This window comes from Pleurodeles waltl, chromosome 5, assembly GCF_031143425.1.
Source record: "Pleurodeles waltl isolate 20211129_DDA chromosome 5, aPleWal1.hap1.20221129, whole genome shotgun sequence".
NCBI classification, from domain to species: Eukaryota; Metazoa; Chordata; class Amphibia; order Caudata; family Salamandridae; genus Pleurodeles; species Pleurodeles waltl.
The window spans coordinates 445,590,986-445,606,767 of record NC_090444.1 but is presented as its reverse complement, the minus strand read 5'-3'; the positions used below and the strand labels follow the sequence as shown (position 1 = coordinate 445,606,767).

The 15,782-nt window shown below is 42.1% G+C and overlaps 1 protein-coding gene across 6 annotated transcripts in view; it reads right to left on the bottom strand.

Annotated features, from left to right (window-relative positions):
• Positions 1-446: 446 nt before the first annotated feature.
• Positions 447-15,782, bottom strand: part of CEP68 (centrosomal protein 68) — a 138,463-nt gene continuing 123,127 nt past the window's right edge. For all 6 annotated transcript variants that reach the window (XM_069234259.1, XM_069234261.1, XM_069234257.1 and 3 more), the window contains 2 exons: positions 12,010-12,173; positions 447-1,852 (listed from right to left, as the gene is read on the bottom strand). In XM_069234259.1, the coding sequence (XP_069090360.1) occupies positions 1,820-1,852; positions 12,010-12,173 (197 nt within the window). In that variant the 3' untranslated portion in view covers positions 447-1,819. The remainder of the gene's footprint in view (positions 1,853-12,009; positions 12,174-15,782) is intronic.

Genomic DNA, 15,782 nt, shown 5'->3' with positions numbered 1-15,782 from the left:
GATGCGAGTCAGATGAGTCTAAGTTTACCTTAGTGAATGTCGTTGCCTTCGGTGTGATCAGTCATTGATGTTACCCAATAAAAAAAAAAGATGTAAACCTAAAAAAGCCCTTCTGGCAAAAGCTCCTTACACCCTGTAGGTCCTTTGTCTCAATATTGAGTGGAAACATGGGGTGGATGAAGGGAACATGCTTTTATGAGCTACATAGTGATATAACCTAAACACTTCCACATTGCAGACAATTAGGGAATTATGGTTGTGTAGCTTCTTGTAAGTGGTGAACTTCTGTGGTTTTAAAGATTTTACTTAGGGTCATAATGCCCCTTAAACTGTTGCTCTTTTACAAGCAGTATTATTGCCAGTTAATGAAACTTGGCAACATTACACTAGCTTGTTCTACAGGATCAAATTTCCCTAAATGAATAGAACAAACGATCACTGTGGAATTCAGCACACAAAGCAATCATGCTTGCCTTTTTATTTTGATCAGATATCTCATTAGATATTGTACAAACAACGAGCTATAGTTCTGTTGAAAACACAATATAGTGCTTAAATGGATGTCTATAAGACATTATGAAAGTTCTGGTGATAAAACTGAGAAATGACTGAATTCCCAACAGTGAGTGAATTTCGATGTTTACACTTTGTCTGGCCCAATCTTTTATTTGGGATTTTGTTTCCGCCACGCTGTTTCAGTAATTTCAAAAGATATGAACTGAGGTAGCTCCCCAATCCATCTTAATTTATTAACCAGTTGCACAAATAACTCACCCTTCATCAATGTTCAAAAACGTCAGGTCCATCTTTCAACAAGTTAAACATTCGTGTGGCTATTAATAAATGAGACAAAATAAGGCAACAATAACTTTATGAAACAAAGTCTCAATCAAAGGACTGTCTGCTAATACACAAATGTGTGTACAGCAACTATTGTGATCACGCAGTGTACTAAATCAGCCATCTATACTGTGAATGTGGCATTAAAAAGACTGATGTGCTCTTATGAACAAACATAAAAACTTTGCAGTGCAAAAAAGACACCCCTTTCAAGAACAGTACAGAAAAAAATATCTGTGAATATTCCAAGGTGACAGATCAAATATTAAGGCATCTATGAAAATAGGTTATATACTGATGAAACACACAAAAGAAAGTATAAAATACAAAAATAAAATAAATCATAATTGTCGATTATGTCATTAAATTAATAATAGCCTTTATATATAGAAAACAGATTAAAAAACACACATCTCTCACCAAATTTGCTGTAGTTCGAAAAGAGGGCTTGTTTGCTTAATAAACGAATGGCAGACTACTGTGCCCTGCCTGCCACTGACAAACTTTTCAATGCAAAATAATGTTTCATTTACGTTGCCGACTGGTGCATATAATGGGTGGCTAACCCAGATTGGCATTTTACACGTTTCGTTCCTTATAATTAAACATAAACCGTTTTGCTATCGATTTTCCTATGTAGGTTAGCTCATTCATTTCCTTCTCAAAACTTTTCTAGGTGTCCAAATGTCTCAAGAAGCAGGCACTGCAAGATACACCGGCTTTCACCCAGGGCTTCAGTCTGCAGGTAAGGGTGGGCGGTGTGGTTGTTCCTTTCAGTAAAACACATCCTGGTCTTCAATACCAATCACGGTTTACATAACGTCAGCAACAAGTCGGGATATGTCATTTCATGATGCAGTGTTTTCAACATGGACATCTAAATCTAACGGACGCTATTTTTAAATGCATCAAGTAGTTTAAGTTGATATTTTCAAGTACAATGACACATTGGTGATCCTTCAAACACGTTTAAGGTCAGTCATGTTGAAGCTTTATCTTCTAATGACTGCATCTGAAAAAAAAAAAGATTAAAAATATTATGTTTTTTTCAGTAATGCTGACAAATATAGCCCGTACTGGCAGCCTACGTGAACAACATGCTTGGAGACAAGAAAAAACATTTACAAGATAAAAGCCATCACCATGTTTTTAAAAAAAAGTGATTCTGACCTTCATGATAGAATGTAATAGCTTCTGTGAGGTGGACTATATTAGACAAGCAGTTTTTGTTGCAATAATGATATTTCAGATCGGAATACAGCAAGCATTTTTGGTTTCAACGTATAGAGGATGGGGGCTTCGGAGAAAAAAGAAAATGCCCTCACCCATCTTCATACTAAGAGGCACTCTTCCCTTCTCAGCTCTTCTGAAACATCAGTGGCTTATATGTTTCAACTGAAAGAGAGGACTTGAGGTACAAAGCCTTTCTGCTGTTGCAAAGGCTCTGATTAATAAAATTGCGTGGTCTGAGCTTGTAAAAACATATATCGCTACGCAAACAAGTTACTTTGTGAACTGGAAAGTAAATTTAAGTTCTGAAGGGCATCCACCTTCCAACTGCGAGTTGTAATGAAATGTATCAATAGTTCCAGACCACAACTGTGATTACAAACCGCTGGCCATTTACTGTGCCGGTGGGACACCTTCTCTTTGAGAATGTTAACATGCAGCCTTGTTTCTCCGCCATCATTTGTCCGCTGTGGACATTATTTCTGAAAACAGTCAGCGCTGCTTTAAAGAGACCCAGACTGCTCTTTAGGCAAGCATTGTGAAGTCAATAGGTCTCGACTATGAGAGTTAACGGCTTTGTCAATGTTTAGTTGTCATGTTATACAGCAGCACGACTGAAAGTAAAATAAGCTACATTAACTTCCCGCAAAGTAGGGTTGAGTACTATTTCCTCAGACTTTCGCATCTTTAAGGATAACATAATGAGAACGATTAAGAAAACTAATGCTGCTATAATGTTTTAGATAGCGCTTCTACCATATGTTTTGGAACTATAAATATTATGCGTTGCCATTATCTGACTCAATCACACTCGCTTTATCAACCTCAAAAGGTGAAGGGCAGAGCACAACAAACCTGGCATCAAACCTGTAATATGTAGGCTTAGCACAAATTCCAGCATTGAATATAACTTAGATAACGTAACAAAAATACCTACCTTATTAATACGTGGGATGGATTTCATACCAGATAACTGTCAGAGTGAAACCATTATTCCAGCCCTGGGCTTTCATTTAAAGCCAGAATGCATTCTGAAACTTTATTCGTATTTTCACTTTGATCGTTCTAAAGAAACATGAAATCCATGGTGACCAGGAGGCTCTTGGCAAACCCTGCAGTAGATGCAAATGTATTTCTAATATTCGTGGGAGTGGGGAAGGGGTAAGAAAAGCTAGGCATTCCCTGGAGTGCATTTCAGTATTTCATGACTTGACACATTAGCCCTACATTACCAACACAGAAACAGACACAAATTGATTCAGGGATAAAGCCCTGATCAAGCCAAAGACAGCAACCCAAGAGAGAAAGAGTGGAAGGGGAAGGAGGGTGTGGTGCTACGGCAGAGCTGCAAACGGGGAACCAGGTTCACTTGCCAGCGTCAGCTCAACATACTGTGATTCTGAGCAAAGCACTTAATCTCCCTGTGTCTAACCTTTTTAAAATAAAATGAATGAGTCCTTGTGTAATGTAACTGGTGCTCATGTAAAGTGCTCCAATACCTTCGGGTCAAGTTTATGCTTCATAAAAAGGACCCCCCCACCCAAAAAAAAAAAAAAAAGTACCTTGATCACTGCATGAGCAACGGACGAACACTCAATGAGAAATCAATCTGTGCTTAGTCCATGCTCCACATAGAGAAAAGGAAGTGACGCCTCCCATGTGCTGCTGAATTAGAAGGCAGAAGAGTGATAATGATGGCAAGGAATGGTAAGTAATGGTCAGGTTAAAAGTCCCGTTTTGAGAGTTTTCAATTTTTCTTTAGACAGAAGATATCGTCAGCAAGCAATATTGAATGCCCCGGCAGATGAGACCTAAAAACACGTTCACACGGATGGAATGCAAATGCAGCAATGGAGTTCCCTTGCAGGCCTCTGTCCCTGTATTTACAGGTGTTTGCAGGGGATCGCAAAATCCCTGAAGCCTTATTAATGTTCACGTCAGGTTTTTGTAAAGTCCAGCTAATGTAAATTTCAAGATGAGAATAATTAGTACATCAGTCTTATTTCAAAACGAAGGCCTCTTCGCAAACCAGTCATTCTCGAATTTGCACCTCCTGGTTGCAAACAGGGCTTAATGCACCAAGTTAAGTGTCTTGGAACTTGGCTTTTCGTCTGGCATCACAAATTAACCTAGTTTTTCTCTTTCCTCTCCTGGGATAGGTCAGAATTCTGTCTGGAAGAATACTCTTCCCAACACTTCTAGTAAAAAAGAAAAGAAAAAGGGGTTCCATAAGGGTGCTTTCTATTCCACTCTCCTCTACAGTGCTACACACCTCCATGAATCCTTCTTCCACCGCAAGAACTGTCTCTCAGTTTTTCTGGCTTCATTGCTAATTTTAAAGCACACTGGCCTTAGAATACTGTTTAAGACCAGTTGCTACTCATAAGCCTGACCATTAACTTACCAGAATTAAATATTTGGTGACTTTGTATCGGGAATTAATTATACAGAATGTTATGACACTCCTGCCTGCCATGTTTATCATGATGCACTGTGCTTTAGGTATTGTTGTTCCCACTGGTTTCCCCAGACTAAAATTACAATTTGACTTAAAAATGATAAACAAGTTACACCATGTAAATACTCTAATTGTTGTCGGGGTGAACCTTCAAGTCTTGTTCAAGGAGGTGGCACAGAGTTTCGAGCTTGGTTACTGTATAATTACAGTCAAACTCAATGCTCAGTCGCAGCTATGGGTTTTCTAAAAAGAATACTAATGGGTAGGAAACTACAGCACTTAAAATACAAAAAAATACAAAAGGCAGCACATGCCCTAGCACTTTCTATGGCGATATACAACACCAATCATAATCACAGCATTTATGCAGTAAGGTGCTCCAAAACAAATAGGAACACTGTGAAAGTGCCGTGCAATGTGAAAAGGTTTGGGCGCATGTAGGGGTTTTGGCGGGAAACAGTGAAATCCAGACACATCATTAGACCGAAAACAGGTCTGATTTTATTTCGGAGTACACAATGAACGAACTTAAGTCTTGCTAGAAAATTCCTTCATCCCTGGGATCATTGGGTAAGTGGAAAAGATCAATGTCCTTTATTGCAGTCCAAGAAAATCCCAACACGTTCGATGAAAATGCGAAAGAGTAGAATGAACATTATGGATTTATGTTCCATGTAGGGTTAGTCTTGGGGCTGAGGGTAAGCCCATGTACCCTGAGGAAGAGAATACACCTACCTTTCCCACTGTGAGCTCAGGTATGCGATCAATAACATTTCTCCCTTCAATGCCCAAGTTGTGTAGCGCGACATTTTGCTTCCACAAAGGAGAAGTGTTCATCACCAAAGGTAATCAAGTAGCTATTAAATAGCTTTACCAACCGAGGATATGCTAACGTAGGTTCTCCCATTTCGGATAAAAATGGTGGTAGCTGAGCCATTCTGGCCGCAGCCGTGGGTTTAGAACAGTGAGGGAGAAATTAATTAGCTAAAAAAAGAAACTAACACAACTATCTAAAATAATAGACTGAAGAAAACTACATAACATAACAACCATATCACAAACTTTATTTTCCTGGTAACAAAAACTCACAGAATTGTGAAAATTGAAGTTCCCCATTCCACAAGGCAATGTCACAGTGATGCACAATGAAAATTAATCGAGTGGTATAGCTGTTACTTGAGGTCCATCAGTTCAATGAACGACCACGTTCACAGCCTGTCCCTATGGCTCCAATAATGTTCCTCTCTTGCTGCTGACTTCTCAAAACAAGAAAGCACAGGCAGCCATGACACGGTGGCAGGTACAGCTCTTGTAGTTAGACGTTGTCCCAATTAAATATGGTGTTGGCACCAGGCATAGTGTGACCTATGAACTTTACGCACAGTTGCACGTTCACATAACAGACTGAAGTGTCCTCTGTCATGTAGAGCTTGATGCAACAGAGTGATTGAGTCGAAACAGCTTGCACGTGCAATTAAGCAGTTCCTGTCCTAGGTAACGCATATATTGTTAAAAGTGTATTGCATGCCGCCCTCTTCTACAAAAATGTCTTCAATTAAATTCAGGCTTTCGGTGTGCCAACTGCCACATATAGTTCCCGTGGGCCTTTTCAACCTGGATAAGGCTATCATGAAAAGGTGGTGTTCGTCTCCTGCCCCATGCACAAGAACTAGTCCTCATCAACAAGAATATTGTGTGCTTCCGCTGGCCTGCTGAATTATGAAGTTTCAGGCATTATAGACGAACAAAAGGGCATTAATTTCAAGTATCAAATGTGCACCACCAAAGCCGATCCAGGCTCTGGCACACCAAAAGGCTTCCGAACCTACAGAGCACAGCTGTGACATAACAGAGAATGTAGAACTACGCAAATGAGAGGCAGAAGAACTATGTGCAAGAATCCGTGCACACATAACGTGAGTGTTAAAGGTAATTCAGAAGTCTGTGAAGGGGGTCATGGGACACAAAGGATGGGAGGAGATGCACTGGGCCAGTTATCTAGTCATCCTAATTAGTCTCAAAGATAAAACTGGGATGTAGGAACTACAAGTGCTGGCTAGCGTTGAACGTAAGGCCCTGGGGCATCACAACGTTTAAGCCTGTCTAGAAACTATTCATGTATTGTCACGATTTTTGGTTGGAATGGACAGCCACTGGGCCTACTAGTTCATCACGTTGGTCTAGAGAGCTAGACTTTAAAGCTCGGGTTGCCCACAACATGGTAACTCCAAAACCGTAAGGACTAAGAAGATAATTCCCAAGGTTCCGAATCCGGTCGAATGGCAGCATACACTGTAATGCAGAGTTGCAGCCAATCAGGAGAGCCTGGCCCTGACCGGACTGTGTCCACCTGGCTGGCATCTCTCTGGTTGTGGTCCGTGAAGCAGTCAAACATTCAGATGCATGTGGTGCTCAAACAGACCTAAATGTGGTCCTTGCCCATGTCTCACACCTTCAGCCCGAAACTAGTAAATCACAGTCTTGATCAACCAGCAGGTCTAGTACATTGGAGCTTGCCATGGTACTGCAATGTCCTTCGGCTGGCAGTCATGCTGCTGCGGCTGTCTGCTGGCTCAGATACCTGGGCTCCTGCTGCAATTCTGAGGGCAGCGGTTATTCACGATTGCCTCAGTCATGGACTTCTAAGTGAATTAAGGAGACAACCAGAACCTCCTGCTGGAAGTGTGAAAAGATAGTACAATTGATGTTCAGTGCCTTGAACTCCTGATCACTTTACCACCAGAGGTCGAGAGCAGAAAGCAGCAACACAAGAGGTACCAATACACAGCACGGCTTTACCCTGCTGTCCGTAGATCACTCAAGAACAAGCAGCTTATCAAACAACCGATTGGGTGATACATAAAAGTCACAACCTATGAGCTTCACATATCTGGGCACCAGTGCCATTACACCTGCTGCCCTAACAATAACTACCTCTGCTCATAAACCACTTGTGCAGCCATCAACCGAGAGACAAATGAAGAAGGCGGCACTAGCAAAACACACCTGCATGAATTAGAAGGATGAAAATGGGCAGGTCAGACGTTAATCTGCCCTGTGGTTGACAAAGTGTCATACTGTGTCTTACGAATCACAGTGCAGCGTCTTGGCAACTCCAGGTGAACTCTCCACCACTGCCGACTGGCCAAACACAGTGAGGAGGGACAGCAGGAAGGCCGAACTGACGAAGCTGCTCAACTCCTGCAGCACAGCAGGGAAAGCCACCCCCTTTCCTGTTAGGAAGGCTGGACTCGCACACCTACAAAATGGACCCTAGAAGGGGTCTGCGCAGCAGCTGTGCACAAGGTAACACCTATTCAAATATCACTTGTACGCAGATACTCACAAGATTGTAAAGTGCAGCTACAGACAGTTATGCACTCACACGTAGCCTATACCTCACTCTCAAAAGCACATATACATTTTTCCTCCGTAAACAAGCAAACATACTTTTACATTCGTACACATGCACACACATTTCACACTCAGGCACCACACACACAGTCACACACAATTTCACTTCTACATACTCAGTTCACACAAACGCAACACGTGCACAAATTAACGCTCACAATCTGTCTCTCTATCACATGCACAAAGTTACACTGCGTCCATAGGCATACTATTTATCCTAAGGAAAAATATAAGTAATATCACAGAGTGCACCTGTTACTCTCTAAAGGTTCATCTAAGCGTAGTGCATAAAGAACGACAATTTACCGTACATCTGTTGGTTAAAGCACCTGCTGTGAGTACAATTCGGGTGACATACCTGAATTCAGAAGACTAAGTCAGCATTTCATCACTAGGAGTGTGATAAAACTTTCCACATAAGGAGTAATTGGGGTAACTGTTAATATAAAACTTTACAGTAGGGTTTCTTTTTTAAAAGTGCCACTTTTCAAAAACTGTAAACAGAGCTTGCACTCCCCGTGGGAAAAGTATAGTTACTCCCGTTGAAACAGTGCACAAGTATGGGGTATTCCACCTTAATTTTGACTCCAGAATAGTGTAGACAAAACACAGGGGGCAAACATATTGAGAAGGTACATTAACACAGGCAAGGACATGTTTACTTTACTTAACTCCACATATATGCACCTTGGTGACATATGTCTCTTCAAGGAAGGTAGCTATGGAGTTAAGAATATTCTATACTTACCTATGTGCCCTTACCTTCTCAACATTATGGTCCTCTGTATTTCAGTATCACAACGTTAATGTAGTTCATATCTCAGCATACAGCCAGACATGGTGAGGTACGAAGGTTCTATATTACACTGATAACAGGCGGTTTCAATATGAGACTTTGGGTATCAGGTAGATGGACGTTTTCCAAGTGTAAATTCCAAAGCACTAGGCTCACTTGAATTTTAAGAAAAACATTATAAATATCAAGATTCACGTCTAAAAAAATAATTTCTTAAGAAGGGCCATTTTGTCAATGACTAACTTCCAGTGCTTAATTTGTATATGCATAAAAAACATAAGTGCCAGGGCCAAGGTATTACAAATGGGCGAACTGCGGGTGGCAAAACCAACATGTCACTTTAAACTGCAGGTTTAAGTCTGTGCTTTATCATGTTTTGTAAAAACTTTAAATAGTTAAATGCCTCACTAATAAACCTTGCTTAAAAGTGCACTTACAGCGCCAGCATGTAGTGGTTTCTCATACACATATGGTGGTATACACAAATAAGTGCAGGTGCTGAGCAGCAGCAAACACCTGTTCAAATTAGGCAGTACTCACTGCCCCTCTGAGAGGCCATGAATGTAACACAAGCAGCAAGACTAGTCTTCACACCACTCGCAAAGTCTTTCTGTCGCTGTGCGATGACGGAGTAAAGACTTTGGATGCTGGCGAAATTTTAAAATAGGCAACATACAGGAACATAGATGGCCAGTAGGCTGCCTCAATAGGTCTGTGCCGTGGATGGTGGTGTCAGGGTGACGTGGACGTACAAGTGGAGATGCTCCATGAGGAGGTCCTCATGGACACAAGGTCCCTGTGTGTTGACTGATAGGCGGGGGGTGGTCTTATGGGCAATGGCTAGTCCGCCGCCTGGTCTGGAAGGTCGGGCTTTTCGGAGCAGTTTGTAGTCGCTGGGCATGGCGACTGCATACTTTGCTAGTCAAAACCACTCTAAAAGGAGGGTAAATAATGAGCAACAGCACTTCTAAAACAATTCATAAACGGAGCTAAGCAATAAAGAACTGATCTTTACCTTCCTGCAACTGAAGTACAGTGAACCTATGGTGGAGCGGGTTGTGTTGCTTTGACCGTCACTCGTTGGTATTGTTTTGCACATCAATAAACAGTACTGAAAACGCGTCCATCTACAAGAACGCAAATGTGTTGTGTAGGTATCAAAATGTCCATCAGTGATTACGAGGGGCAGTTAAAGTTTTAAAGGCAGCGAGCAACTGTTCTATAAAACAGTCAAATATGTTTAGCTGTGATTCATAAAACACACACTAGTGCAGATGTGAGGGATAGCGAGGCAGCTACTCTATAATACAGTTACAACTCTATTATGTCACACATATATACACTAGTGCTTACAAAGTGAAAAGTACTGCAAATGTCTGTGTATCCTATCGAAGGTCCCCTTAATTCATCAGACGAGAAGCTGACTTGCAAGTCTGAAGCCTCTAGCTGTGCGCAAATGGACAAATAAACAGGTTATTGCAGCAGGCACAACATTTAGCGCTTTGTAAACCAAGGCACACAATTACTATAGTCAATAAAGCATTTCTACTCATCGCCTCTGTGTTTTCATCCCTGAGGTCTTATGGTGCCTCGAGTCCATGTGGCTTCTTGGTCCAGGCAGCGGATGGGAAAAGCTCAGCTCCAATTTTCCCAGAACTACAATCACAAAACAGTCAATCCCATCAACTCCCATGCCCCTCCCACCTAGAGACCCAGCAGAGCTGTTTTGGTAAAGGTAAACCGGACTGGTAGTTTGGGGGCTCTGTTGTAGGACACAGCCTGATCAAGCTAATAATTGCACCTATGGAGTATGGCTGGACTGCTATTCTTCGGATCCAGAACGCGGCCTTTTGGGAACTGAAAGCTCTGGATGAATATCATGGTGCTAAAGGAAATGCGTTTCAATCTGAAAGCCTTTTATGTTCAAAATTTTAGTGACAAAGATAAGGGAGAAAGAAACATAATATGACATAGCTGATAACCTCATACAAAAACTCAGTGGGGTTTAAATTGGAATAATGGGGCTGAAACTCTTCTGTGATTCAGGGCGAAGCAGTTTGAACTGTATGAACCCCATTGGTACTCTTGGAGGTCCCGCATAAAACAGCATATATTTTTTGCTTCTGACAGGAACAGAAAATGTGGCAATTTTAGACTAAGCAGTGTGCAAGTAGTTTTTACTAAATGTCACTATCAGCAACTCAATGGCTGAAACGTCTACAAGGCGACCAGTGCTGGCACTAGACCATAGCTAGAAAATGAAATATAGACTGCTGGTGAACAATGCAGGACGTCTATTAACAGTAACACACAATAGTAAAATAAGAAAACTAGAGGGGGTGGGGGTGGAGTATGAGGGTGGCTGACACACTAGGTTTTCTCTTGGTATGCTCGAAAGATGAAGAATGCTAATGCTAATCAATCGGCCCCATCCTTAATTCTGAAATTAAAGAAACTACGAACCTCTTCAAACACCACCTTGTCATAAACTAAATACCGGTTGTCTCCAGCGCTTTTTCTTAATTAGATTCACTCTATAGATCCCAAACAACTTCTAATCACAACCAAAAGCAAAGCAAGAGGTATTATCTCTTCGCATGTAAAAAAGGGAAGGAAAAGGTTAAGCATGTTCCAGCACTCTGAGTGACAACAAGTAACAGAGTGACATGAAAACAAAAATGCAGGAGAGCAGGGGCTGATGGGGCAGTGGATAAAGTGCGCATTCATAGGTCCTGGCTTGAGGTATTTTTCTGCGGGAGTTTCAGCAACCTGACATGACTGTGATAGGCTGGCTCTATACCGAGGGAAATTCATTGTACGTGAAATATAATGTGTGAAATGTATTTCACTAATCCTGACTAGATGTACACGATCTTGGTGATCGTCTCCCAACACCTCAAGTAACGCACAGCGCTCCGTGACATCCTAGATAGGTGTGCGCTCCATAAATATAATTACACACATACCTATAATTCTATAGACAGGGGTTTATTTTCTTATGTGGCTTACGGCTTCCCAATCGATTAGCGGCACAAGAGTGAGAGTTACAGTCGTTTTTTAACGTATTCAGCAATGCAAGGTGCAACTTTTTATTGCTAACGTGCTTAAACAAATGGGCAAATTAGCAATCGATGAGAAGGACACGATATACAGGATTAAATAATATATATCATTGACAAACCAGTACTAAAGCCCAACTCAGTCTGTTTTTTCCGCATCACCACTTGCAGGAATGCCAGGCACACGCAGTTCATTAGCGTTTGCTTCTTACCCAATCCATTTCCTGGGAGACGGCTTGTTGTGCTTCACTCTTCAGCCTGGAGTCGCTGTCTGAGACGGTATCCATAGCTCCCAGCACCGAGGCATACAGCCGCTCCCCGTGTCTTTCAAGCGCTTCGGACTCTTTCGCAATCAGTGCGAGGGCATCCCTCAGAACTAACAATTAGGAAAGTAATTAACACAAACATTGTAAGCGAGCAAAGGGGGAAGCGAAACATGCCGGAACAGGTATGTTAGTAACGGAGAATGTCTGTACAGCTAGTGAAGTTACCCATTCAGCACCAACGCGTCCCCTTCATTCTCAGGCTCCGCACGCAGTCGCGCGCTCCCCCCGGAAGCAGTCGCGCGCTCCCCCCGGAAGCAGTGGCGCACCTACTTACTGAATGGATCGCGCCAGCGCTGCATTTTAAGACGCATACCACCGGCGTGATACTTGCAATGTTCTAACTGATATCAATAACGTCAGAAATAATGCGGCAAATATTAGTTCCCATACAGAAATTTGAACAAACCCTAACAGAAGAGCACCTTAAATCTTGGCCAAGCGCCAGTCCTGTTCTGATCAGGGTCTCAGCCTCACCTCAGACAGCCAAGGGCCTCATATCCAAAACAACTACAACGCTGCCGGTCTTCATCTTTGCGGCTCACTAACATGATACACATTTAAAATGTCGTTCTTGAAAGAAATGCTAACGATGAAGACCCGAGTTATAATGTAAGACGTTGCACAGGTAACGTAGTATATGTGTGAGCCGCAAAGAAAAAAGAAACAAATGTTGCCTCTTGTCGTAGTACGGCATACAACACACCTTTTATATATAATTGTGTAGATAGTTATCATCTCTTTTCAAAGCCGTGATGCCCGAGAGCCACACTCTATACAAAAAAAATAATCAAAAATGTAAAAATGATTGAGGGGGTCATTTAGATCTTGGAGGATTGCATACTGATCTGCCAGGTCGGCAGAGGGTACAGCCTCTGCTGCCCCGGTGGAGGACCATCAATCATATTCAGAGATCCCAGCAGGCTGGTAAGATCTCTGGGTCTTCAGCGGGGCTGCCAAAGCTCCACTGTACGCAATGAAGGGTTGCCAAGTGGGCATCAAGCCTGATGAGCCTACTTAGCAGAGTCTTTTTTGTTATCAAGAAGCAAACCTCCAAAGTGGGAGTTTCTTTCTTGAAATGAAAAAAACATGGCACTGACTCACAGGGAGTTTTGCTCCCTGCACTTGGGGCTATTATACATTTTGACTTCCCAGGCCCCTATGACTCACATGATGGTCCCATGTAGGGAAAAAGGGACAGTCGCACCAGCCTAAAGAAAGTGAGGCCACTGTCACTTTGATTTAATGGACCTTTGGTGGACGGGCCATCAGGTCAAAGGCTTATGCTGGTGGAGATGGCTGAGGCTCCACTGTGGTAAACCCTGTATCCCCTCACCCAGATTCTATATAGAGTGAGGTAACAAAGACTCACCAATTTACTGCAGTCCCCTCCCTCTGCCAAAATCGAAATTGTGCCCCTTGATACCTTTACTGCATTGCCTGAAGAGACCGATTTTCACAGTGGTTCTGAGAGAAAGGCTAGAAGGGTCTTTAAAAATATCCCCCGTTTTATATAGCACCCAGGACTTAAAGTCAGTTATATGAAGTTCACAAGTGATCTAAGTTTTGTCAGTTAGGTCAATCAAAACATATTAATATGAACAGAGTTATCCCAGATTACATAAAACGGAGCTCCTCGGACTAGAACCTGGGTCTCAGAGGTTTACGATTAATAACTTCGGCATCAGGCCACATCTCACCCTAGACAGAGAAGTGAACTACTCATGGTTCTGTTAAACATGATCTCACAAAGAGTCCTAGCTAGTTTATGGGGCTAATTTCCATTACCATTAATTTGCATTATTGCACTTCGATGAAAATGTGGAGTGCTTAAAAATTAAACTAAATTCAAGTTCTGCATTTCTATATGTATTTCATGATTCGATCTTTCTAGCTGGCTACACAAAGCAAGTATGTGATATGACAGCGTCCACACTTTAAATAATTTCCTTCACAGTATTTAAATTAGGACTGTGAATTTAGAATGCCTTAGATGAGGTTTTGCAAATATTAAAAAGTATTCAATTTCTCAATCACAGTTCACCACCATCCCAAAACCTGATTGCGCACTACTTCAAAAGCATTTTTTGATGGAAATTCTACCACTAAATGTGATTTGTGCACTTTGGTTTTCCTGCAAACGTTTTGTTGTTGTTGTGTTGTTTCTAACACTTAATGATTCTGCACAATCCCAAATAAAGGCATTTAAAACCAGAAAAATAGAAGTCAAACATATTCTGGTTGTGGCGTAACAACTGGAGTGAAGTGGAATGTCACTGAGTGGAGTGAATGGACTCTGGCAGCAAATCGTAGACTTGGTTGCAAACTGGCAACTAGTGATTGTTAAAGGGCTATTGCTTATCTTAGTAATAGAAATGACCCTAACCCTACTTACTTCAACATACAATTCATTCACAAATGGTAACATCTGCCTTCTTCCCGACCCCTGAACCCTGATGTTCCGATTTCATTCAGTTCAATTCTTAGGAGCTGTTAATTTCCTTCCCTCCTGAGGATTCCATTAAGGGAAGAATATCTGCACACACCCTGTTCTCTGGTCATTCGAGACAGGTTTAGTATTTGACAAATTGAGGAAGGGCAGCAACCCTCTGCAAGGACTGTGGTTCTTCTGCAGTCTGGATGCCTGCTTCGGCTGTCAGAAAAATACACAACCGGGGAGCAGCTAGGCCATGTCTCTGGATGCAAACACCTTACTCTTTTTTAGGAATCAGAAGGAAGGAGAGGAGGAGATTAAAAAGGCCAGAATCGGGTGTTATGCTATGCTACATGGATTTTTAAGGCACATGGCTTCCCTCGAAGAGGGCTTCTCACCGCAACAGGAAGAAGAAAACTCCCACGCCTCAACCACTTGGAACAGCCAGGTCTTGAGCGGTTTCCTGAAACTAAGAAAATTAGTGTTGCTGCGCAAGCTGATTGGTAATTTATTCTATAGGTTCCATATTTATTCCATAGGGCCCAGAATCGGGAAAGAGCTTCCTCTCTGCCTAAGTTGAGACGCGGCATCACAGCCATAATACAGACGCAAGCTTGGGTGATCTGTTTCCAGGTCAGATGTGCAGCATGTTGTACTCCAACTTCATTAAACAGCCAGGTAAGATACTCCGGGATATTTGACTAATTTTGTTGGGCCACATCCATTTGGGGATGCAAGTGGATGTTCAGATACGCTTAACACTGGGAACAAGTCATCTGGAAGGAGGAGGAAAGGGGGAAGTAAGTCCTGCCCCCATTCTCACTCCCACTCCAGACCTGCTGTTTGACACCACTGCTCTCCCTCAGAGCAGCATCAGCATTTGCCTTTTTCTTCTTAGGACCATCTGTCGCACTCAAGAAAGAATCAAGAACATTGACTGATGTTTCTGTGTCTGCGGTGGTGGTCAGAGAACTAGGAGTTCATCATTCCTCTCCTTAGTTTATGGTGGATTTAATGTTTGAGAATGATGGAGACTCTCAATCTCATCTTATGCCTAATGAGAGATCAACGTTGGTCCTGCAGCTTGATAATATCAGGCTAAGGTGGTGCTTCCTTCAACCCTGGAACCCTCTTTGGGGAGGCTGACCTGACAAGTACGATCTTACTTCCTGTTCCAACATTCCTATTCATCGCTCCATAAACTATAATTCAGTTGTGAATTCTCCTG